This window comes from Coptis chinensis, chromosome 2, assembly GCF_015680905.1.
Source record: "Coptis chinensis isolate HL-2020 chromosome 2, ASM1568090v1, whole genome shotgun sequence".
NCBI classification, from domain to species: Eukaryota; Viridiplantae; Streptophyta; class Magnoliopsida; order Ranunculales; family Ranunculaceae; genus Coptis; species Coptis chinensis.
Window position 1 is genome coordinate 95984459 of NC_141457.1, and position 26196 is coordinate 96010654.

Below are 26196 nucleotides of genomic sequence, written 5' to 3' on the forward strand. Positions count from 1 at the left end.
TATTGTAATCTCACATTGCATACTGAGGCGCATGCGCTTTAGATAAGAAACCAACAGAAGCTTTCTGTATCGAAGTGATGAGGCAGGAAAACTTTTGGTGCCGTTGCTTCCATTATTTGTTATTTTTTCCATTGAGAAAAATTGAATTGGAGTTTACCTATTAAAAAGTTGGACATCTTTTACCATGTGAATAGTGTGGCTTTTATGAAAAGATTGTAGACGTATGGAATTTTCTGTTTGGAGCAGACTTAAGTACAGACTTGTTCTTTACTGATTTTAATCCAAAGAATTTGGAATAGATACTAGTTAGACAAATCAAGGTGCTATGTGTCATTGTGTTGTGAGAAATTTAAATGGTTATTTATAGAAGCAGAGAGGAAAGAGAAAAGAAACGAGAGAAGGTCTTCTGGTCTCCTCTGGTTGGACACTTGGATCTCTCTCTCTCTCTCTTCTCTATAATGGCAAATTCGAAATTCTTGATTTAATAAAGGTCTCTTTACCACGAAATCTTGTGTCTTAACTACCACTTATTTTGTCTCTATTACACATCAGCTCACCATTAACCGTTTTTCAAGACCAACTTTGAAATGGGTAAAACAAAGAAGCAATGTTTTCAGAACCTGTTAAACTGCATTGTGTCAAATCTCTACACTAGCCTTCTTAATCATGCACATTCTTTCTTTCATACCCAGATAACTTTCAAACAGAAAAAATAAATAAAGGTGGTGCATGCACACAGCACACATATATTTTCAATCTTTGAATATATATTTTTGTATTGATCTTTAATCATGGTTAGAGGAAATGGATCCCATGTAAGGGAGCTTGATAGAACACCAACATGGGCTGTTGCTGCCGTTTGTGCTGTTATTATTATTATATCAATTATATTAGAGAAGGTTATTCATATAGTTGGAGAGGTACGTAAGGAGAAATGTGCACCTCGTTCTGTTTCAAATCCTTCATTTATCTTTTGTTCCTTGTCTTTGTTTTTTTGGTATATGTCCTTTTGCATTCTTAATTTTATTGCTAGAAAAATGGTAGTAAAAATATTTTCCTTCTTTTTTTGAGATGTTCATATATCTATTTTTTTTTTCCTTTTGATTTCTTTTATAGATAATATTTCTTTTGTTCATTGATTTTCTCTGTTTTATTTTTCTGACTTTTTTTTCATTTGTTATTTTGTTCAATGTACTATTGATGTTGAAGATCAAAGACCTTAAAATAATTGATGGAAACCGAAAAAGGCTTTCTTTGTTTCATTTCTCTTTTTAACAGGTTGAGATGTACAGATAAATTACTTCACTTTGTTCCTTTTTCAACTTGATAATGTGTTGTACATTCAATTTTTTATTTCCTTTTCTCCTTTAGTGAATGTGTTCGTCAGTTCGTGTATGTTGGGGGAGTAATGGATATCAACCTCTTATTTTGTCATCTGAGTACCTATTAATGAGCTGTAGTTCATCTTGTGTTTTGAATTAGGCATTTACCAAAAGGCGCCAACGCGCCCTCTTTGAGGCTCTTGAGAAGATCAAAGCAGGTATAACACATCATAATCATTAGTAGTGAAAACTTGCTTGGAACACGTAGAAAGAGACATTTTTTTTCCTGCTAAATAGATTGCACGGTTTTCTTTACTTTTCAGTTTTAACCCTTTCCTTTTTCTCTTTGGTTGTGTGTCTGTGGATGAAAATAGTGACCTTATTTTGCATTCATTTTGCAGAGCTGATGGTTCTTGGTTTCATTTCTTTGATCCTCACAATTGGACAGAATTACATTGTAAGAATCTGTATCCCCTTAAGTGTAGCAGATACAATGCTGCCATGCGCCCTGGCCAAAGAATCAGAGCCAAGTGAGGGGGAGAACAACCGCAGGAGGCTTTTATGGAATGAGCGTAGATCTTTAGCTGGTGGCGTTGATAGTAATACTTTTAGTTGCAAAAAAGTAAGCATTTTACGTGCTCTGTTCATGTTCTTAGCTGGGAGTGCAATTTGATTTACTGTCTATTAAACACGCAAACGTTGAATTCCTTTTCCTGTTGTGCAATAAGTGCTAGGAGATTTGTTCAAGTTGTCTTCCGCAGAGAGACCCGATGCGAACTTGAAAATCAATCATAAGGTCATAGTAGCTACATAAGCACAAATGCTAATTTCATGCATTTGAACTATTGTTTCTAAAAAAATTCAACGGTTATTCAAGCTAAAGCCTAGATGACCAACTTTGCTTTGCAAATATGTTCTTTGATTGTGCACAACCTTAAAGAGTGTTTCAAATGTTCATTTCTCAGTATAGGTAGGGTTGCTGGGTGTGAAACAAAGATGTTAAAACTTTAAAAATAATAGTTTTGCTTGTTCAGTGATTGGTGGTTCTTCTCGTAATAGAAAGTAAAACCATCTTAGACTCATTTGATAATGAGTCGTTAAGTGAAAAAGTAGAGCATAAAAGCGAGAAAAGCTACAGAACTCGAAGTGCACAGTCTCTTTATGTTACTTCCCTAATTCACATTTACACCTGTACAATGTCAATGGGGCTTTGTTCTTTGTTACTCCGATTCTTGATAGTTACCATTGAATACCCGATAGTTGTTCTCTGCATTATGGTATGAGTGAACAAACTAAAATAACTTTATGTATGTATAGGATTCAATTTACCTATATATTACTAATACTGTGATTCTAATCAACAGGGTTATGAACCGCTTATATCTTTGAATGGATTGCATCAATTGCACATCTTCATATTCTTTTTAGCAGCCTTCCACGTACTATATAGTGCCATGACAATGATGCTTGGAAGATTACAGGTGGGTAGTAAATGTTGGATTCTGACTTGGGTCTTCAGACTTCAGTAATCTTCTACCTTTTTTAAACGCAAAGCAATTTTTAAGCAAAGGATGATTAGAGTAAAATAATCTACGTAGTTTTAAATACAATTTTCTGATTTTCCATTGATGAGTTAGAGTCTTCATTTTCTGGGTCTTATACTCCTATATATGAGATCACCTTGTTCAGAAAGCAACATGGTTCAATGATCATTGTTCACAAGATGCATTGTTTCTTCTACATAATCTAAAATGGCTTTTGAGATGAAACGATCAAATTATGTCTGGACTTGGGAGATGTATCCAGTGAACTAACTGATTGGAGGGGGTCCTACCCCCTACATTAACTCATGCTTCCAAGTAAGACTTGAAAAGTACTGTCAAGGAGAGTATCATGGTCAAATGTTTTTTGTTGCTAACTGGAAATTCTCTTCCACGCAGATTCGTGGGTGGAAGGAGTGGGAGAGGGAGACTTTATCTCAAGACTATGACTTCTCCTCGGGTAAGTTATTGCTTCATTCTGTATCTAATCTGAATTTGGTGATGCGACCCTCTAAAAATATTATCACTATTAGTATTTTACCAAGATGAATTGTTTTCTAAGATTAACTGCATATATCTACTTATGCAGATCCTTCCAGATTCAGGCTTACTCACGAGACATCATTTGTGAAATCACATAGCAGTTTTTGGACTAGGATTCCCGTCTTATTTTACGTTGTAAGAATAGTCTGAAGCTTCGACTTTCATTTATATCTTTTCACTAGGGTAGTTACTGGATTTCATTGGTTTTGACGAAATAAAATGCACTAAACTCAATATCAAGAATACTCTCCAAACAACAAATGATTTGAATTGCTCCTTTCTTTCGAAAAGTAGTCTCTTTCTATTCACCAAAAAGATCTAAATTGTCAAGGACAATCATTTCCTTGATGTCCAAAGACCTAATTTGTAAGTTGCACTCACAAACATGCACACAGATAAATCAGGTTTCAGAATAGGCAAGCGCCTTGTTACATGTTTCAATGATTACACTTAATCCCATATATAATGTACAGGTTTTAGACAGAAATTAATATACTTTCGTGGATTCATTGCATTGGTCATTTTTAGGTGTATTCTCTTTTAATATCTAAATAAACAGGAAGTGGTATTCGGTCTTCCTAAACCCCTCTGCTCTGAGTTCATTATTAAGCATCTCGTTATGTCTTCTATAATTACGTAAGGGTACCCTTATGTAATTCCTTCCTCATCATACTTTCATGTTGGTCACATATTGTCTGTTCTCAAACTATTATGTTGCAACAGGCCAGCACTTGAATTTACAAGTTCTAACATGAAACTTTTCTCTGAATCTGTATAAGATCAGGCCCATTTTTACATGGAATAAATGTTCAGTTAAAGTATTTTCTGTACGGCGGTGTCTGACCAAGTTTTAGACTACTAGTTTTTGCTATGAAACTGACTGTCTTTTTCCTGTGAGTAAGGAGTGTCATATCAGAACTTACTAACTAGGTTTATCGATCATAATCAGAGTCCTTATTTCTACCAGCTCCGTGACATCTCCACAGTAACCCAATGCACAAAAGTTCTACTTCCCTAGGGTATAGTGTATTGATTGGCTTATTTATATGATAAAAATGCCATTATATCTTCATACTGGTGTGTCATTATTAAAAGACCCTTCTCTTCCAGGGTGCCTTCTTTCGGCAGTTTTTCAGATCTGTACGCAAGTCCGACTACCTGGCTATGCGTCATGGATTCATCAGTGTGAGTTTTTGTCTACAACAAATCGTCAGATTCCTTCATTTTTGTTTTGTATTGTGCTAACTTTTTATTCTTATAGGTTCATTTATCCCCTGGAAGTAAGTTCAACTTTCAAAAATATATCAAAAGGTCATTAGAAGACGATTTCAAGATAGTTGTTGGAATTAGGTATGACATTACTGGTTGTGGTTCTATCAGAAACTTTTCTAGTTGTGTTGGTTTTTGATAATGGATTTCTAATTATGCATTTTAATTTCGTAACTGCTCCATGATGTCAACAGTCCTTTGCTATGGCCTTCGGTTGTGGTATTTTTGCTTCTGAATGTGTTGCTGGTGAGCTCACGTCTTTAATCAAACATTTTTCTGGTTATTTATATTCTCAATTCAAATTCAATTTAAGATGCAGTCTTTTCATTGGATCATATTGTTATTTCCAGGATGGCAGGCGTTGTTGTGGATAGCCGTGTTTCCTCTACTTGTAAGCAATTTTATGTATTATGGTAGTAGCTTTCCTAACTAGTGCTGAAGTTCAATCTCACCCCTGAACTGCTTGCAGGCAATCTTAGGAGTGGGAACAAAGCTACAAGCTATTATAACACAGATGGCTCTTGAAATCCAAGAAAGGCATGCAGTTGTTCAAGGAATTCCCCTTGTACAAGTCAGCGATGCCCACTTCTGGTTTGGTTGGCCCGAGTTAGTTCTGTATCTCATCCATTTCACTTTGTTTCAGGTATTGTCTGATAATCACCTTATACTGCTGGCACCATCTAAGATAATATTCGTAATGACAATCTATGAATTGTTGAAACTGCCTCTCAAGGCAATCTAGTTAGAAGATGGCGTAGTCCGAATTCATTATCTTCAATTTCCATCACATTGCTTAGGATGTTTGAGTTGTTTTCATCTTTGGTGGTCTCTTCTAGACGTATCTGCTATTTAGGTTGCCACGCCATTGATTTTTCCTGAAAGTGCAAAAAGTGTATCTCATTCATTCCTTGCAACTTTTATAATCTGGTTAGAGTTAAATGCAGACTTCAATATTTCTGGTCTTCAATTTGAGGAATATTTGATTTTGCAAGGAGCAGAACATACTATTGATCTTTCCTGTAGTGCATTTTGCAATATTACTGACTTTGTGCATGCGCAAGAGGATTGCGGTTTATCATGTGACGAAGAAAACATGAGGTCCAATGGCCTAGGGTTTCCATGGTGTATCCGCCAAGTTGTAGTATGACGTATTCAAGTGACAGAATCAGTCCTTGTAACTCTTAAGGCTCAATTTGTCATTCCTTAAAACTTTAAGCTGCTTTTCCTGGAGATTATAGCACATATTACAGTTTGCAATCTGATTCCAAGTTGGGCATCTATAACTTACTCCTAATAAGTTTTTTACCAGAGGATGCCCTGTACATGCTTATGCTGATTCATTATTAGGATTACTGGTTCCAAATTAGTAATGGAGATTGTAAAGGTATAGGGTCTTCTATAAACACATGAAGAATGCCAATTCATCCTAATTGGCTAAGAGCTTGTGACTATTCTTGCTTTAGCTGCCATTTGTCGCCATAGTTGAGCAGGTGTAGCTAGTTAGTATTTGTGTTAATAGACAGTTTCACTATAACTGGCTGGGGAGTGTTAATAAAGTAGGAAAATCAATAAAAGCTTATAGAAAACTAAGCATATATTTAGTACATTTTTTATTTTATTTTAGTATTTTGATCGATATTGAGAAGAAGGATTGAACTTTATCTTCTCTCCAATGTCATGTGTGCATGAGATGTCTTTGACAGGGTGATTTTCGTTCTCTTGTGTGCAGAACGCGTTCCAAATAACGTATTTTTTGTGGATATGGGTAAACAACTTTTCGCCTTCTACACTCATTAACATTTGTTTAATAGATAGTATTGTCAAATTAAGGTTACCATAACACCTTTTGGCCTTCTCCTTGATGCAGTATGAGTTTGGGTTCGACTCTTGTTTCTACGGTAATAAAAAGGTTATGCTTGTAAGGTTTTTTCTCGGGTAAGTGCTTTATGAATTTTCCAGTATGATTAAAGTAAACAGTTTTGACTTAAAGTTGAACTATGTTACGCATATATATATCCCCCTATGTCATGTATGTGGCATATGTGTACTTGACCTATAATCATCTATCCAGTGTTCCGTTCAGCAATGCAACTTGTAAGCCACGATGCAACACTGGGGATGATCTTATAATACAAAGCTCATATTTACTAAGACCCCTTTGGAGTTGAAGATTTGCTGAATTTATTTAATTTGGTGCAGGGTGGGCGTCCAATTTATGTGTAGCTATGTTACGCTGCCATTGTATGCCCTTGTAACTCAGGTGTGTTTTTACTTATAAAGCGTTATGTTCTCATTTACGCAATGTAAAAAGGGGAAGGACTAAATTTGGATTTTGCAAGTTCTCTTCTGTCATGATACACTGATACTAAGAAGTTTCAACTAAGTGGAAAGAAACTAAGTGATATTGTGGGAATCGCAGATGGGATCGACTATGAAAAGATCGATCTTTGATGAACAAACATCGAAGGCCCTTAAGAAATGGCATATGAAAGCCGTAAAAAAGGAGGGAATGGCTCCTACCACTAGGACTCTTGGTGGAAGTCCGGATTCATCACCACGCTCACCAGGAAACCCAATTCAGCAGCTCAAGACTAATGGACACTCAGCACGCTCATCCACCTCAGATGTTCAAGCTGAGGCAGCATTTCCATCCACTTTGAAGCAAGATCAAGGGGATGGAACAAGAGAACAACGTAGTCACAATCAAGACCAAGAAATGGCGAACCGAAATAAATTTACAAATGCCAACTTCCTGACTGATCCATGAGATGATGATCCTCTGGTAGTATCTCTTCCTGCACTGAGTGCCATGGTTTAATGATACCATTTTCTCGTTCTGTTACTGTGGATGTGGTACATATTGAAAATCTAGAGTATGCGTAGTTCAGATGCATGTAAACGTGTGTGTTAACCGCAAGTGAATACCTGCTGGGCAAGAGTGGTACGTAGGAATGCAATTTTTGGGCTATTGAGAAACAATATTTGTTGTATCTGTTACTGTTAGTAGTACCATGTTTTTAAGATCACCGCAGAACCTTTATGTTATACTTCAAATTTTTTATACATTTAATTTCTTCGTATACAAAACAGAAAATGCCTTTGAAAGCTACTGAACTTTGTTCACTGAATAAACTACTACTAGTAATAAATCAAAACTCTCCTATTGAATATTTTGTCCTATGTCCTACTAAATTTGTGAAGACAATGTAAACTCTCTTCTACTTCGGTGTCTTTGTCAGGAAGAGGCTCATTTACAGCAACGACAAGTTCAACCTCATGTTGTTGCTGAGCACCCACATCGATGTTCATTTCTAGAGCAAGCAAGCGCTGGAGATTCAACAAATCGTAGTTTAGGATCCCCAACAAGCTTTCTTGCAAGATGTAGTATGAGATCCAGGGGCGGCCCTGACGGTTGGGGGGCCCAAGTCAAACTATACAAATGGCCCCCCTATATGGTAGCTTTAACAAATAAAATTAGTTAATTTTGCAAAATATATTGAGGATAATGGGGTTTGGTCGTTTGGATTAGTAGAAATGATGATTGAATGGACAAATATACTAGTAGTGTAGTAATTTTCTGCGGGACCCTAATTTAGGATCAAACTTTTATTTTTATATTTTTTTAGGGGGGCAAGGCTACTACTGCAGATATCTCATAGTAGAGTCTATTAGTCATCTGGTGAAGAAGAAATCCAGTGAAGTAATTTACTCCAACACCATCTGTCTATAGGCTTGCGTTCTTTCTCAAATTGTTGAGAGAGAAGAAATTTTATAAAGCGAAGGTTAGCAGCGCTGGGTAGCTACTTTTCTTTTGACGCATCATAAAAATATGGTTTAAATGCTAGAGATGATCTTACTATATTAAAAATCCAAAATCTCTTAGAACTTTGGGATAGGATATTTAATTTATGACTAGCTTTCGAACCGTCCTACGAACGGGTGCCGTTATATTAAATTATTCTAAAAAATATTAGTAACTATTCATAGCTATGAAATATGAAAATTATATTAATCACTTGTTCAAAATTTCTTGCACCACTCTCTATCAAAAGAAAGCACCAAACCTTGGTAAAACTCATCGATTTATTTTTGTTGTTATGTTTAATAATAGAAGTTTGATTGAAATTTTGTGAGAATGCTCAATGTGGCGAAGATGATATTGAAACTACTTAAATAGCAAGACATTCCCAATCATAATAAAATAATTATAATAAACATTACTTAAAATGCAAAACTATACTTGTTGAGATATTATATTCTCCCTATATATAATACAACTATGTTTCGAGGTTAGTTTAATATATTTGCATCAAGTTTCCGATTTTACGCTAATTATTCTTTGAGGCTAGTTCAATGTAGTTGGGTCTAGTTTCCGATTTCCTATTAATTATTCTTTGAGGTTAATTCAATGTAGTTGTATCAAGTTTTTGATTTTCCGTTAATTATTATTTGAGGTTAGTTCAGTGCAGTTGCACCAAGTTTACGATTTTCCGTTAGTTATTCATTAAGGTTAATTCAGTGTAGTTCCATCTAGTTTTAAATGTTTCGTTAATTACTCTTTGAGATTAGTTAATTGTATTTGCATTAAGGTTCCAATTTTCCATTAATTATTTTTTGAGGTTAGTTTAATACATCTGCATCCAGTTTCTGATTTTCCGTTAATTATTTTTCGAAGTTAGTTCGCATCTAGCTTCAAATTTTTGGTTATTTATGCTTTGAGGGTAGTTCGATGTAGTTACATCTTGTTTCCGATTTCTAGTTAGCTATTCTTTGAGATTATTTCAATGCATTTGCATCCAGTTTCTGATTTTCCGTTAAATATTCATCAAGGATATTGCATCCAATTTCTGATTTCCCGGCTTGTTAGTTAATATATGATTTTAGTTTAATACAGTTGCATCCAGTTTCCGATTTTCCATTAATTATTTTTTGAGGTTAGTTCAATGCAGTTGCATCCAATTTTCGATTTCCCGTTAATTGTTATTTGAGGTTACTTGTTTAATACATTTGCAACAAGTTTTCAATTTCCCATTAATTTTTTTTTAGGTTTGTTCAATACAGTTACATCAAATTTATGATATCCCGTTAATTATTCATTGATGTTAGTTTAGTGCATTTGCATATATTTTTTTTATGTTTCTATATTCATTAATTAGTTTTTAGATTAGTTCATTGCATTTGCATCCAGCTTCCGATTTCTCATTAATAACTCTTTGAGGTTAGTTCAAGACATCTGCATCTAGTTTATGATTTCTGATTATTTATGCTTTGAGGTTAGTTCGATGCAATTTCATCCGGTTTCTGATTTCCCATTAACTATTTTTTGAGATTATTTCAATGCATTTGCATATAGTTTCTGATTTCTCGTCAATTATTTTATGAGGTTAGTTCAATGCAGTTGCATTTGGTTTTTTATTTCCTATTAATTATATTTTGAGGTTAGTTCAATGCATTTGCATCCAGTTTCTGATTCACCATTAATTATTATTTGAGGTTTGTTTGATGCATTTTTGCATACCATTTCTGATTTCCCGTTAAATATTTTTCAAGAATTTACATCTAATTTCTAATTTCCCATTAGTTATTCTCTGACGTTAGTTTAATGCAGTTACATCAAATTTTCGATTTATAGTTAATTACTTTTTTAGTTTAGTTTATTGCATTTGCATAAAGTTTCTGATTTCCCATTAATTACTCTTTGAGTTCAGTTCAATGTATTTAAATCTAGTTTTTGATTTCCTTTTAATTATCCAATGTGGTGTGTAATACCAACTTTCTACCTATCTATCTGTAGTGTCCTTGCAAACATGACATAAAAATAAATAATGTTTGATATACTATATGGGATCATCAAAGATTATTCAGTTCCTAATTTCCCGTTAATTATTATTTAAATTATATACCTGACTCACTATGTGGGATCTTCAAAGATTATCTACGAACGGGTCCTGTCATATTAATTATTCTGAAAAATATATGCATAACAATTATATACAAATATTATATTGATCACTCATCCAAATTTCTTATAACATGAAAACCTCACGTACTCTCTATTAAAAAAAAACTCGTCATTGATTAAACCCTTCAACTTCATTTATTGTTTAATAATAGAAGTTTGATTGAAGTTTTGTGAGATTGTTTAATAAGACGAAGTTCATATTGAAGCTACTTGAATAGCAAGGTGTCCCCAATTATACGAAAAAAGATAAGATAAACACCATTTTAAATGCAAAACTATAATTATCGGGACATTCCCACAATATATAACACAACTATATTTTGAGGTTAGTTCAATGCATTTGCATCCAATTTCTGATTTTCTGTTATTTATTTTTTAAGGTTAATTCAATGTAGTTGCATCCAGTTTCCGATTTCTTGTTAATTATTCTTTGCAATCAGTTTAATGCATTTGCATCTAATTTCCAATTTCCTACTAATTATTCTTCGAGCTCAGTTCAATGCATTTGCATCCAGTTTCCGATTTCTCGTTAATCATTTTATGAGATTAGTTTAATACATTTGCATCCAATTTCTGATTTCTCGTTTATTATTCGATGAGGTTGCATTTGCATCTAGTTTCTAATTTCCCGTTAATTATTGTTTGAGGTTAGTTTAATGAATTTGCATCTAGTTTTCAATTTTTCGTTAATTATTTCTTGAGGTTAGTTCAGTGCATTTGCATCCAATTTATTTTTTGAAATTAGTTCAGTGTAGTTGCATCCAGTTTTCGATTTTCCGTTAATTATTTTTAAAGATTAGTTTCACGCATTTGCATCATGTTTCCAATTTATAGTTATTTTTTTTAGGTTAGTTCAATACAGTTGCATCAAGTTTTCGATTTCCCGTTAATTTAATCTTTGAGGGTTAGTTCAATCCATTTGCATCCAATTTCTGATTTATCAACAATTATTTTTTGGTGTTAGTTTGATGTATTTGCATCCAAATTTTGATTTTCCGTTAATTATTCTTTGAGGTTAATTTAATGCTTGCATGTGCATCCAATTTCCGATTTCCCATTAAATATTATTTGAAGTTAGTTCGATGCATTTGCATCTAGTTTTCTGTTTCTCATCAATTGATCTTTGACATTAGTTTCAGTATTATATATATTTTAAAATATTTGTCATTATTATTATTATTTTTATTTTTTTCATTTGTTATTATATATTTTGTGATGTTATTTTTTGTATAATTTAATTTTCAACATGTAATTTGTTTTGGTTTGATTTGGTTTGGTATATAATTTATTTAAGCCCAACGTCCACTTTAACTAAATCAATAGTTATATGATTTATTTAAGTCAACGTCCGTTTTAACTGAATCCGGTTATTCCGCTAAAATTGGAAATTATAAAATTCATAAATTTAATTAGAATATGTCGTAATTATTGTGGCCTATGGTTTTTAAAATCCTTAACTATGACTAAATGTCTAAATCCCACAGTGGATGACACCTCAAATTGATCCAACTTTATTTGTTAGGGCCATATATATAGTGCATATAATACAATTTTATTGTTTTGGGTATACACTATTACTTATTTTGTGATTAGTTTACGTTTTTTTTCCTTTTTTCACAGTCACATGTGTGGTTAACAAATGTATAAAGTAAATGTTCAAACAACTCAATTCATTTTTTCCTTTGTTCTTTCATAGTTTCATTATCATTTTCTAGAAAGAAACTTTGTTATGTTAAACTTCACCTGAGATTAGTATGGAAACTATTCTTTTTGATATAAGGATTTTAGGAAAATCATTTTTGGTTGAAAATAATGTTTTTTGCAATTTAGTATTTTTTTTTTCGTAATTAGCTATATTGTTTAGGAAAAGTTTGAGACTCTGTGAAACTCTAGATGGGATTGTTTCTTTATTTATATCCTACTTTTTCATAATTAGTAATAGAGTTTAGAAAAAACTGGAGTCTCTGTGAGTGCTCAAAAAAATAGATTGATTGGTGAAGGTATAACTATAATATATATCTAAGGATTTTGAATTTTTTTTTTTTTTTTTTTGTTAATTAGTATTAGAATTTACAAAAAATTGGAGACTCTATTAAGCCTTGAAAAATAGAGCCAAGAAGGTATAACTATAATATATATCTAAGGAATAAGAATATTATTAGGATTCAAGTTCGTTTATAATCTGGTGGCCCTTTCATTAGGCATTCTAGATTTCTAGCCAAATTACATTTTTGATTATTTAGGGAGCCCGTATTGATATTTTTGATGAATAACCCTCCACTTTTACCACCTTTTACCCCAATATATGATCGATAACTCCTCCAATATAGTTATTTAAATAACTAGTGATATTCCTGAAAAACAACATATATATAAGCAAACTCAGTTTTCCTAATTTCCTAGAAAAAAGTAAAAAGGTGAACAAAAAGTTTTTAGTTGCTTAAAATTTTAGCTTGAAGATCATTGAGCTCTTGATCTATCTAAGTAATAAAATCTTCAACTGATTAATATCCAAAAATATCCAAACTACGTAACATATAAATTATTATGCTTATTAGTTAGATGATCGATATAAAAACCATTACTGAAATATAAAAAGTTGTCCTAAACAAAAGCCGAAATAAAAGCTATAAATGTGGTTTTACATACCAAATGTATGGGTTGCGGTTTGTGAGATGTGACTTCGACCATGAGATCTCCAACTCGATACCTCGTCATTATACTTCGTTAGATGATAATCAATCACTAAGTTAACTTTAAGCTGACTCACACTGTGATGATGTTAATTGTTAGCTTCGTCAAAAGAGAAAATTTTGTTTTTATTATACTGATTCTAGACTCAATAAAAAATGAGAAGAAAATATAACGGTGTCAACTTATGTAGTCAGATGATTTTGATTTGGTAAAAAACTGGATTGATTCTTTCAATCCTCCCATAAAAATTAAGAAAGTGGTTATCTTGATTATCTTTAATGGGAAATCTTTTAAAGTTGAAAAAACAAACAAACAAACAAATGCTCTAAAAAATTAATAAAAATTAAATAAAAATTAAAAGGACTTGCCGCGCAGCTTGTTGAACGCTTGTCCTAATTATTTGTAAAATTCTTTATCAATATCAATAAAATTTCTAAAAAAAACGAAAAAAAAAACCATTGTCTAAAGTACATAAGAATGCTTTATGTTGTTAAGGATCAAGGAAAACCCATCGTGATGATTCTTGAGAGTCAGTCAAGAAATCAATTGATTCTTTCAATCATTCCATGAAAAATAAGAAAATTGTTATTTTGATTAGCTCAGACGGAAAATCTTTTGAAGTTGAGAAAAGTTGAGAAAAAACAAAAACAAAATAAAAAACAAATGCTTTGAAAAAACAACAACAATGTCTGGAAGTACCTAAGAATGTTTTATATATTGTTGAGGATGAAGGAAAAATTCATTGTCTGTTGATTCTGAGTTGGTCAAGAACTTGATTGATTCTTTCAATTCAATTCTTCGATAAAAATTAAGAAAGTTGTTACTTTGAAGTTGAAAAAAAAGTATACATCTCTTAAACCACATAACTTCAAATGCCCATTATTATCCCAACAATTAAAATATCTTTTATTGAAACTAGTATTATATATATTTCCAGCTTGAACCACTATCTCCAACATTAACAAGCTTAAAACTAGGATAATCAGCTTGTTGTAGGGTCTGAAGAGCCATCTTTGCCAAGAGTTTTAGGAGAGAAGATACACCAAGAAGAATTTATACATCTAAGGTTTAGATGCATTGCGGAAATACGTACATAGAGCACATTATTGAATGGTTGGAAAACAAATTTATTCACATTGTACGCTTAATTATGAAATTCTTGTTTTAGAAATTGAAGAGATGATATTATTGTATTAGGCAAGTAAAATGGTTGTAGAGCTTTCATGTGCAGAAACCTAATAGGACTTTTATTAGAATTTCTAATCATAATCCTAACAGGACTTTTATTAGAATTCCTAATCATAATCTATATACAAAAGAGAAAGACCAAACATAACAGAACAAATTTATTATTATTATTTTTACTTTGCTTATTATTATTATTATTTTCTTGCATGTTGAATCCCTAACTTTCGTTTAGCAAATTAGCAGTTGTCGGTGATGCCATATCAACAAAAGAAGTTGGGACCATGATACAACAAAATCGAGAACAGAAAGTGCTGCCACTAGTATTAGCATCATTAACACCATAGCCTGATGATTCTATTCGCCAGTCGCCACCACATGGTATGTTGCAAAGATTTCGCTTGATTAATGACTAAATATCACCATTAGAATATAAATTTGTTACCATATAGACTTTGGTAAAATGCAAATTAAAGAGGCAAAGATTTCTAAGACAGAAGAACTTTTCTCTTTTCATACACCGTCAACAAGCAGCATCATACATGCAGACAAAATTTAAGGCGAAAACAGAAAAAGACCCAAGTAAAGATCTTCCCACACTGTACTGACTAAACTAGTCCTAGTAATAATAGAAACCTCTTCATCTATTGGACTACTTCGCTCTGGTGAAGACCATGTAAAGTATCTTCTACTTCGTCGTCTTTGTCAGGAAGAGGCATTGAAGCAGCGATCGCAAGTTCATATTCACGTTCTACCTGAGCAGCCAATTCGATGCGCACTTCTGGAGGAGCAAGCGCTGGAGGTCCAATGAAACTGAGTTTAGGATCCTCAACAAGCTTTCTCGCAAGATATAGGAAAGGCTTTTCCAAGTTATAGTTACCCTTTGTAGATATCTCATAGTAGACTAGAGAATCATTCTTCCTTTTGAACCTGACCTCCCTGGCTTTTACCTGTCTCTTCTTTACATCCACCTTGCTTCCACAAAGAACAATGGGTATATCCTTGCAAACCCTGCGAAGATCACGGTGCCTTGTAGGAACACAATTATATGTAAAGCGGTCAGTCACATCGAACATAATGATTGCACATTGTCCACGAATATAGTATCCATCTCTTAAACCACTTAACTTCTCTTGCCCAGCAGTATCCCAACAATGGAATCTGATCTTTCCGTGGCTGGTGAAGAAATCCAATGAGTCAACTTCAACACCATCTGTAGGCTTGTGTTCTTTCTCAAATTCTCCAGTAAGATGTCTTTTAAGAAAAGTAGTCTTCCCTGTACCACTATCGCCAAGTATAACAAGCTTAAAACTAGGATAATCAGCTTGCTGTTGGTTCTGAAGAGCCATCTTAATTTGCAGAAGCACTAGGTTTCTTTGGACGCGTTATAAAAACATGGTTTGATTGTTTGAATAAATAGAGCTAGAGAATAGAGATGTTCTTATTGTATTTAGAAACCATCTCAACCAAATATCTTAGAACTTTCCGAATAAGTAGGTATCTAAAGTTCTGAATATGAATGTTACTAGGATTCATGATTATAATCTATAATCGGGTGGCAATTTCATTAGCATTCTGGATTTCTGGCCGATATATATTCTCAGATTATTGAGGAAGCCAATACTGATATTCTTTATGAATATCATCCACTTCTTAGGACTCCCTCGTGACTACTCGAAATGACTTTTACTCATACCATTGAAATCTGATTATTTTAATTAACTAGTTATGTTCCTAAAAAGCAGCATAAGCGAATTCAGATGCGCAATTGCAACTTACAGGCGTTTATGAGCTGTTGCTTATTCATATACAACAAGTGACAGCCACAGTAGTACACTGCAAAAATGTATCGTCGCTTAATCCAGGACAATCACACACAAAGCTATCATATATGGAGCTCATGTGCAACGTTTATATGTCGATACCTAACTGACCACTCATGATTCCTGTCAGAAAGTCAGATATGCGTGTATTTCAATGAAAAACAACAGTAGCCAATTAAGGAGCCGGAGTTAGAGAGTCAGAGTAGTCTGATGTGATAAAATGACAAAAACTTCAAGAGTATCATAGTAGTAGAATTACTAATTAAAGAACCAAAAAAGTGAAAGAAAGATTAGTTCACATTGACATTCACGCTTGGTGTATCAAATCACAATACAAGCTTCATATGTTTTCTCAAGATAAAATTGGATCCATCGCATAGGTCAAATTTGGAACATGTTGAACTGACTGCCGAACTTTAAGTACTCCAGTTCCTATTTTAATCGGTATGCCCATGATAATGCATTCACCTACACCCTCAATGTCGTCATGCCTACCATTAAATGAAGCATTGAAAAGATGATCTGCTGTTTTCTCAAATGATGCTAGCATTAGCACACTTTCTTTCATCATCTGGATGCCAAATCTTGTGATTCCTAGCACTTCACCCCTATAGGTCATAAGATCTGCTAAAAGCATCATATGTCGCATGTCTATGTTCATTTTATAATTCTTCATGGTAGTCTGAATTTCCTCAATAATTTTTATCCTTGCAGCTTCAATTCCAAGTGTTTCCTCGACTTTGGCTATATGATTACTGGTTGTATCACGCCCAACAACTCCTGGAGCGCACATGACCGCTTGAAGGTTTTTACCTTCAACAAGCAAGTCAAATTCCCCCTTAGTTTCTCTTATTACTGCACGTTCAACAGTAGATATGCCCTTCACAATAACCTTTGCAAGCATGGCTTTGAGAGAGTGCAAATCAAAATGTAGTTTATTCCTATCAGTTTCAGGAGGAAAAATTATTATCTTTCTACCATCTGACGTGCGAATATGCTGATCCTTCAGCTTTTTCAAATATTGCAGAATCGATCTTTTCACACTCTCAGCAGTAATACTCGGATGCAAAGTTTGAATTCTTTCCATATCGAGGGTGACAACTATTGATGCCTGTCTGGACGTCATTTCCATTTTTATGCTCTTGGCAACCTCACCCAGAACGGATTTCTCGATACGACCTTTGACTACTCGTGCAGATCTCACATCATTCTTACACTCCGGCTTTGCAGTAATAACGGGTGTGCTGATATTTTTGGCTCCATTGATTATTTCTTTGATGCGAGGAACTCCTTGTGTGATGTTCATGCTAGCAACTCCAGCAAAGTGAAAAGTTTTAATGTCATCTGAGTTCCTGGTTCTCCAATGCTTTGAGCTCCAATAACTCCAATTGGAGCTCCTGCTTCAATTCTTTTCAGTTCATAACGAGAACTGCAAGTGTTCAAGAAAACATGTAGCTGCTGCGAAGTAATACCAGATATCTTTCCATCATTCTTCTCAATAAAACTAGGATGGTTCTTCTCATCACGTTCTTCATCAAAGAACCCCAGCAATGAATTCTTGAATTTATTCGAGCAATGGTTGTATCAGGTTTTGAGAGTTCATCAAAGAACCCCAGCAATGGATTCTTGAATTTATTCGAGCAATGGGTTGTATCAGGTTTTGAGAGTCTCTCGTAAACTTCCTTCTTAGCTTCTGAAGGAGACAAGTTCTCATGTCTTCTAGCAGGACATGTAGCCTTAATTTTCATGTAAAGTCTTTCCAAATTCAAAGGTACGCCGTTCTCCCCCTCCATTTTTGCTGGATCCATGCCATCATCCCCATAAAGAAACTGAACTACCCCACCACTAGTATTACGGACTGTGTAATCATATTGAACTGACAGGTCTTCCAATGCTTTAATTAATCTACGTGACATGTACCCAGTGTCAGCGGTTTTCACTGCAGTATCAACGAGACCTTCACGCCCACCCATTGTATGAAAGAAAAACTCAGTCGCCGTCAAACCAGAGTAGAATGAATTAGCTACAAAGCCTTTAGCAGAATGAGTTTTTGGTTTCCTAGGGAAGTGTGGGAGACTACGATCAATAAATCCATTGGGGTACGCCGACCGCCAACTGTTTGTTGGCCAACACACGCAATCATCTGACTGATATTAATAGGGGAACCTTTGGATCCACATTGCGACATTATTAAAGGGCTATTCCTCCAATGCAACTCTTCCATACAAACATTTGCAGTCGTCTCTCGAATTTTGCTCAACACTTCAGTAATCTGAGCTTCCAATGCTTGTGCAGAATCACAGCCTGGCGGAAGTTCAAGCTTCCCTTCGTTGTAATCCTTTATCAAATTATCACATTTTTCATAACCTTCATCCATCCTTGCTTTTTTCTTATGATTGAGAAGTCCTCCTGGTTCGACATCATCTATTCCAATCGAGAACCCATGATTACCAATCCACCTGGCACTTAATTTTGCAAGACGATTCATACAAGAAGCAGCAGCATGTGCATTGTAGTCTCTAAGGAGAACAGAGAACAGACCATCCTTGTTACCATTTCCTAGAGTAGCCTTCCCAAGTTGCCCACATACAAGTTCACTATTCCGAAAATAGACAAAACCATCATTAGGGCACATTGTTCCTCCAGACTTGCTGTAATTTTTCTCCAGAACAGTAAGGTTCACAAAAACCTTCATGTGAGCATGAGGACGTATTAGAACGCTAAATAGTTGTTTCCCAGTCCAAAGTTCAATTGGCTTGATTAGAGCTGGCGTTGGTAAATCAACTGACTCCATTCCATCCCCCATGTAAGAACAAATGAGAGAAAAAGCGGCACGGTCATTGTTGAAGTATTCACACACGGCTATGTGTGACTTGAGTCACAAGTGTTTCCTTCCTTGTGATGCAAGTATTTCTTTTCTTAGCTGATTTGGTTGTTCCTTTTATTGTATCCCTTGGGTAGCAAGTACTTTCCCTTATTGTAATCCTTGGTGAAGAAGTCACTCGCAGAAGGAGAAAGTTTCTATTTTGTATATTGTAAAGTTCATTATAAATACAGAGAAATTTAGTCTTCCAACATATTGGAGAGACACCAAAACTTCTTATTTAACATGGTATCAAGAGCTAAGTAACGATCCTTTCTCTTTTCTGTTTTTTAAGTCCTCTCTAGCTAGCTATCATGACTAAGCCCGACAATCACAAAACTCCACCATCTGATTTGTCCTCTAACAACTCTCTCAATGATCAAGGATTAACCAATGATCCTTTCTTTGTTCATCACTCTGATAGCCCCTCCGCTATTCTCGTTTCTCCATCTCTCTCGGGTGACAATTATGGAACTTGGGTTCGAGCTGTAACGATGGCTCTTCGTGCTAAAAACAAGTTGGGTTTTGTGGATGGTACAATCTCAAAACCTGAATCTCAAACTGATCTGCATAAGTGGGAGCGTTGTAATGATTTGGTTAGTTCTTGGATCTTAAACTCGGTATCTAGCGACATTCGCAGCAGTATCTTGTATGCTAACACGGCTGCAGAAGTTTGGGCTGATTTGAAGGAGCGGTTCTCACAATCTAATGCTCCGAAGATCTATCAATTGAAGTAGTCTATTGCATCACTAAAACAAGATGAGTCGTCTATGTCCGCTTATTTTACAAAACTCAAATCTCTTTGGGATGAACTCAATTCATTATGTGTTATTCATCCGTGTTCTTGCGGTAATGGGAAAGCTAACATGGAACGAACTCAACAAGATCAAGCAATGGAATTTCTCCAAGGTCTCCACGATCGTTTTTCGGCTATTCGAAGTCAGATTTTGTTAATGGAGCCTTTTCCCAATGCCACAAAAATCTATTCTTTGGTATGTCAAGAGGAGAAACAGCAAGAGATTCACTCTATGTTGTCTCCTACACCAATATCAACACCACAAAATCCGGTTTCATATGAATAAATTCTACTTAATGTTTTTGGCAACAACCAAAGTGGAGGATATCGAAAACGCGACAAAACGCCCACCAGTGAATTTTGTGGTAAGGATGGGCCTTTGAAATCTACTTGTTACAAGTTACATGGGTTTCCTCCAAAGTCGGGGGACTCCGTTGGATCTGCTTCAACATCAAAACTTGAAGATAAGCCTTTGTGAATCCTCCAGTTATCATTTTACAATAAGTTGCTTGCAATGCTTTCGTCGGGAGCAATAATTCTAATGCTCACCTAGCAGGTATATAGCTCTTCTTGTTCCTCCTAGTTCTATTTGGATTATAGATACCGGTGCAACAAACCATATGTGTCATTCTTTGTCTCTGTTTTCTTCATATAAATCTTGTTCCATGCCCTCTTATGTCCAATTACCGGATGGAACTAATTCTTTAGTTACACATATTGGTAATTGTTATTCCCGCACCTACTATTAAGCTTGAAAATGTTTTCTACATTCCATCTTTCAAGTTCAACCTCATGTCAGGCGAAACAAATTTGAAATCTCTTAATTGTCAACTGATTTTTGTACATGATCGGTGTGTTTTCCAGGACACATTAACGAAGAAGAGGATTGGACAGGTAGCTATCATGAAGGGTTATATTATTTTCAGTCTTAATTTTTAGCAGTTATCAAGCCACCTAGTATCGATCTTTGGCATTGGCGTTTAGGGCATTTGTCTTATCGTTCTTTAGAAATTTTAAGCCAAGATGTTCCGTTTATTTTGTGTTCAAATAAAAGTGTTTGTCAAGTTTGTCCAAAACTAAGCAACACCGTTTACCTTTTCCTTCTAGTAATATCACTACTAGTGAACCTTTTCAATTAATACATTGTGATATTTGGGGTCCTTTTTCTTATCCTTCATTAAATGGGTCTCCGTTATTTCTTGACTATATCGTAGATGATTATAGTCGATGTACCTGGATCTACCTGATGCATGTTAAATCTGAAACAAAAAGATTATTACAGTCCTTCTTTGCCATGGTTAGAACACAATATAAAACTCACATTCATACACTGTATTCAGGGAATGGTCCTCAACTATTCTCACAAATCCAAAAGATACGTTCTGATAATGGTACAGAGTTTCTTTCTAATGACATGCAGTCTTTCTTCTCAGATCATGGTGTTATCCACCAAAGAAGTTGTGTGGCCACACCACAACAAAATGGTGTAGTAGAGCTGCCAAGCATCGTCACCCTCCTTGAGGTTGCTTTCGTGCTTTTTACGTTTTCGGGCTCATTTGCCTTTAAAATTTTGGGGTGAATGTGTGCTCACCGCAATACCCTCATAAATAAAATGCCCTCACCTCTTTTGTCTTAAAAGTCCACATGAGGTCTTGTTTAATACTAAGCCTTGTTACTCACATTTACTTTGGTAGTCTTTGTTACCTCACAATAATAACATCAAACACAAATTTGATCAAAGAGCTCAACCTGAATTTTTGTTGGTTATCCCCATGGTCAAAAGGGATATCGTATTTTGATATTACTAGTAGCTCTATTTATGTCTCACGAGATGTTATTTTCTATGAAGGAATTTTTCCTTTTTAAGTGATCTAAATAAATCCGATTCTTCACCACCTTGTGTTATTCCTCTTCCCTTGAATGATAATGATGTTCTTGACATTTCAATCACTCTCATAATCCGGTTGAAGTTGAGATCGATACTAGCAGTGGAAGAAATCTTAATGTCGACAACTTGGAACTCCCCGATGTGGCACCTCGCTATTGTTCCCGATGATCAAGGAAGGCAGATGCCACCACGTGATCGTCGTCCTCCTGTAAAACTTGCGATTATGTATGTAACAATGCCACTCATGATAGCTCATCCACTCCTTCCAATTCTAAGTCAACAGTACTCCTATCCTATGAATCATTTTCTCTCAATTCTAATTTTTCAATTGCGATAGAGCATTTCTTTCCAATGTTTGTTCTAGAGAAGAGCCTAAGTCTTTCAATCAAGCCGCTGTTAAGTCCACAATGGCGAAAGCAAAATGCAAAAAGAAATAGAGGCCCTTGAACAAAACAATACTTGGAGTATCACATTTCTTCCTTCCAACAAGAAGGCAATCGGATGTAAATGGGTATTCAAAATCAAGTATCATTCTCGATGGGACAAATGGAGCCCAACAGTGGCCAAAGGTTATAATCAAGTGGAAGGGTTGGACTATCATGACACATTTGCACCTGTTGCAAAACTTGTTACTTTTCGTACTTTGTTGTGTCCGTTGCTGCGGTTAAGAATTGGCCATTACATCAATTGGATGTCAATAACGCTTTACAAGGGTGATCTTGATGAAGAGGTTTACATGACTTTGCCACCGGGTTTTGCGACAAGGGAGAATAAAGTTTGTAGGCTAAATAAGTCTTTATATGGCTTAAAGCAAGCTTCCGTCAATGGTTTGCAAAGTTCTCTTCAAAGACTTATTCAGCCGGATTCATTCAATCAAGGTCGACTACTCCTTATTCACTAACATCAAAGGTACCTCCTCAACCTTTGTGTTAGTTTATGTTGACGATATTGTTATAACCAATGATGATCCAAGAATCACACGCATTTAAGAAATTTCTTGAAGCCAAATTCTTCATTAAAGATCTTGGGCGTCTTAAGTACTTTCTTGGTATCGAAATCGCTCTCGTAAAAGGATTATTTTTATCTCAAAGAAAATATCTTAGGATATTCTCAAAGATGCCGGTTTGAGTGGTGGTCGTATTTCATTTTCCTATGGAACAAAATATACGGTTATCTCCCCGATGATGGCACCTTGCTTCCTCGATCCGACTTCTTATCGCCTACTTATTGGGCTTAATTTATCTATCCGACCACTAGGCTAGATATCACTTATTCTGTTAGCATTCTCAGTCAATTCATGACATCTCCAAGAAGTAGTCACATGGAGGCACAGACTTCGAAGTTCTTCGCTATCTTAAAGGTTCAATCAATAAAGGAATTTTTTGTCATCAACAAACTCTCTTCACTTGCATGGTTTTGTGATTCAGATTAGGCAGGATGCCCAATTACCGATGGTCTACCTCCTCAGGATATTGTATTCTTCTTGGCTCTAGTCCTATCTCTTGAAGACAAAGAAGCAAAGTCAAGATTCTCGTTCTTCACCGGGTCAATATCGTGCTATGGCAACTTTAACTTGTGAGCTTCAATGGTTGTATTATCTACTTTCAGATCTTGGAATTCATCATTCATCACCGATCAAGATGTATTTAGATAATCAAGCAAACTATACATATAGCTGAAAATCCAGTCTTCCATGAGCGACAAAGCACATTGAAATTGATTGCCACTTTGTTCGTGAAAAGATTCAAAAGGACTTGTCGCACCTCATTATCTGCCTTCTTCAAATCAAATTGCAGATTGTTTCACCAAACCGTTAGGAGCAGATTCATTTCATCGTTCGATCGGCAAGTTGTTATTGACATACACACTCAGCTTGAGGGGGAGTGTTGAAGTATTCACACACGGCTATGTGTGACTTGAGTCACAAGTGTTTCCTTCCTTGTGATGCAAGTATTTCTTTTCTTAGCTGATTTGGTTGTTCCTTTTATTGTATCCCTTGGGTAGCAAGTACTTTCCCTTATTGTAATCCTTGGTGAAGAAGTCACTCGCAGAAGGAGAAAGTTTCTATTTTGTATATTGTAAAGTTCATTATAAATACAGAGAAATTTAGTCTTCCAACATATTGGAGAGACACCAAAACTTCTTATTTAATTAACAGTCATAGAATGTATCCTTCCTTGTGATGAGAAATGAAGAGGTCAGAAAGTCTTGGGTGGAAGCAACAAGGATTTCTCCATTTTTCGGTGTACACAGGTTGTTTTGCACCCCCATCAGTGTAAGATCCTCAGTTCGAGCTTCTTCTGTCTGAGGAACATGCATATTCATCTCATCTCCATCAAAGTCGGCATTGTAAGGATTACACACTGATTCATTGAATCTCAATGTTCTCCAAGGCATCACCCTTGCCCTATGGGACATGATCGACACTTTTCAGTTCCTCAGCAGCACGTTTCCTAGCAGAATATCTTAAATGCATTAAGGTACCATCAGGATACCTAATAAAATTTGCTCCAGGATATTTTTGAGGCTCATTGCGCACACATTGCCTCAACTTTTCCATATTGTGCTGGGAAACACGTTCAGGATATGTTAAGATCTGAGCAATTAAGACAGGGATCCCCACCTCTGTAACTTTGAGATTAGGATCAGGCGAAATAACAGTCCTGCCAGTGTATTCAACACGCTTCCCAGATAAATTTCCACGGAAACGTCCCTGCTTCCCTTTGAGTCGCTGAACAAATCCTTGGATAGGCCTAGATGGCTGCATACTCACAGGCACACCCCGTACATCACTATTTATATACTGCGCAACCTCAACCTGAAGCAACTCCCAGTCTGCCAAACATTTGGCTGCCGAGCCCAAGCACTCTAAATCCTTTCTAAGGCTTGCATTAGCTTGAATAATCGTTCTTAACTTAGACGTAGCATCATTTTCATTACTGCTTTGTCCACCATCCATAATAACAGAAGGACGTATCGGTATAGGTGGCACAGGAACATCAGTTATAATAAGTTTCTCAGGCCTATCATTCAGATACAACAACTCACAATCCTCATCCAACAAGAACTCTTACAGGGTCAAGAAACTCTTCTCCAGACGACTTCCCTTCTGCTACTACTGTCCAGTAATGAACGATACACAACACAGAATTCTCCTTCTTCTTCACCTTCCCATTCACGTACCCACACCGCAAACAAGAAGAAGGTTTACACCTTTTCAACACTTGCTTCACCAACACATTCTTCTGTAAAGCCTCCATTCTAGGATTTCACATTTTTTTCAAATACTCCATACTTTCTTTCTCCGAAACGAGTATTCTACCACAAGACTTACAAACACTCTTCAAAATGTTTATAACAGAACCAAAGTAACCAACATTGTAAACAGGTAAAGAAAGGTGCAAATATCCAAAGTGACCAGGACACGTTGTGAAATTGCCATGACATGTTGTACATGTACCAGTTTTATTTGCTGGACCCATTCGAGAATCGAGTAAACCATGTTGAATTGGTTTTCGAGACATGTCGTATAGACCACTTGTATATACTTGACATTCAGCTGCTTTCCTTATTTCATCTCCAGAGAACATTGAGAAGTTGACACTTTTAATTTTACGACCCACGTCTTCTATGTAGGGTTGTTTTGTGAACTGCAATTGGTCTTGAACAACAACAACTGCCATCTCGAGGGAAGTGTACGTGACTGTTTTTTTTTTAAATAACAAGTAAACCAAACTCGTAAGCTTACAAAATGAACAGAATTTGTGTAGTGGAACACTTTTTTAGAGAGAGAAAATCAGCAAAAACAAGAGTAGTCCAACTTCTTTGGGCTGACCCTCGAATACTTTGAGCTTCTTCCTTCCGAAGTTGGTCAAAGTGGCTTATTGATTTTGGTAAATATCCACCGACTGGCATGACACGAGATATGGACAACTGTGTCGTGAAATGTCAAATTGCGAACGAGAGTTTTACGGTGATATATATCCTGAGTTTTACGAGAGTCATCTGCTAGTTCTGGGCAGTGTTCTAAAAACGCTATACTACAAGATATTAAGAAAATAATTTACCATAATTCAAAAAATAAATACAAACAAAAATATTTATTATAAAAATGTGTGAAGAATATCGACTTCATATAAAAATACACTCTTTATTATAATAGTATATAATTTACATTAGACTTTAGTCTTTTAAACTCGTTTAAATCTTAAGTCTATACGGGCTTTTAATTTTCGATGTTTAATTTTTCAAAAAAATAAAAAATAAAAAATAAATTGACTAGACTGCCTAGAGGCCGCTCTGGACCCGCC

The 26196-nt window shown here is 35.3% G+C and overlaps 1 protein-coding gene and 2 pseudogenes across 1 annotated transcript; 1 reads left to right on the forward strand and 2 right to left on the reverse strand.

Annotated features, from left to right (window-relative positions):
• The first annotated feature begins 658 nt into the window (after positions 1-658).
• LOC147519305 (MLO-like protein 9) lies at positions 659-7769 on the forward strand. Its single transcript, XM_086590937.1, has 15 exons — positions 659-920; positions 1483-1540; positions 1724-1944; positions 2687-2803; positions 3263-3323; positions 3453-3541; positions 4517-4591; positions 4668-4756; positions 4870-4916; positions 5023-5066; positions 5145-5318; positions 6405-6440; positions 6543-6610; positions 6875-6935; positions 7095-7769. Exons 1-15 carry the CDS (start codon positions 792-794, stop codon positions 7440-7442), a joined length of 1617 nt encoding a protein of 538 aa, XP_086447063.1. The 5' UTR covers positions 659-791; the 3' UTR covers positions 7443-7769.
• Positions 7770-14992: 7223 nt separating this feature from the next.
• LOC147519306 (GTP-binding nuclear protein Ran-A1 pseudogene) lies at positions 14993-15906 on the reverse strand (annotated as a pseudogene).
• Positions 15907-16618: 712 nt separating this feature from the next.
• LOC147519307 (DNA-directed RNA polymerase III subunit 1-like) lies at positions 16619-25647 on the reverse strand (annotated as a pseudogene).
• Positions 25648-26196: the final 549 nt, after the last annotated feature.

What these genes read in the sequence shown, in the direction of transcription:
- LOC147519305 (XM_086590937.1), top strand. Translation starts at nt 792, where the DNA reads ATGGTTAGAGGAAATGGATCCCATGTAAGGGAGCTTGATAGAACACCA. An exon ending in TGCGTCATGGATTCATCAGT is followed by an intron (nt 4,592 to 4,667) that starts GTGAGTTTTTGT and finishes TTATTCTTATAG; the next exon opens with GTTCATTTATCCCCTGGAAG. An exon ending in TAGCCGTGTTTCCTCTACTT is followed by an intron (nt 5,067 to 5,144) that starts GTAAGCAATTTT and finishes AACTGCTTGCAG; the next exon opens with GCAATCTTAGGAGTGGGAAC.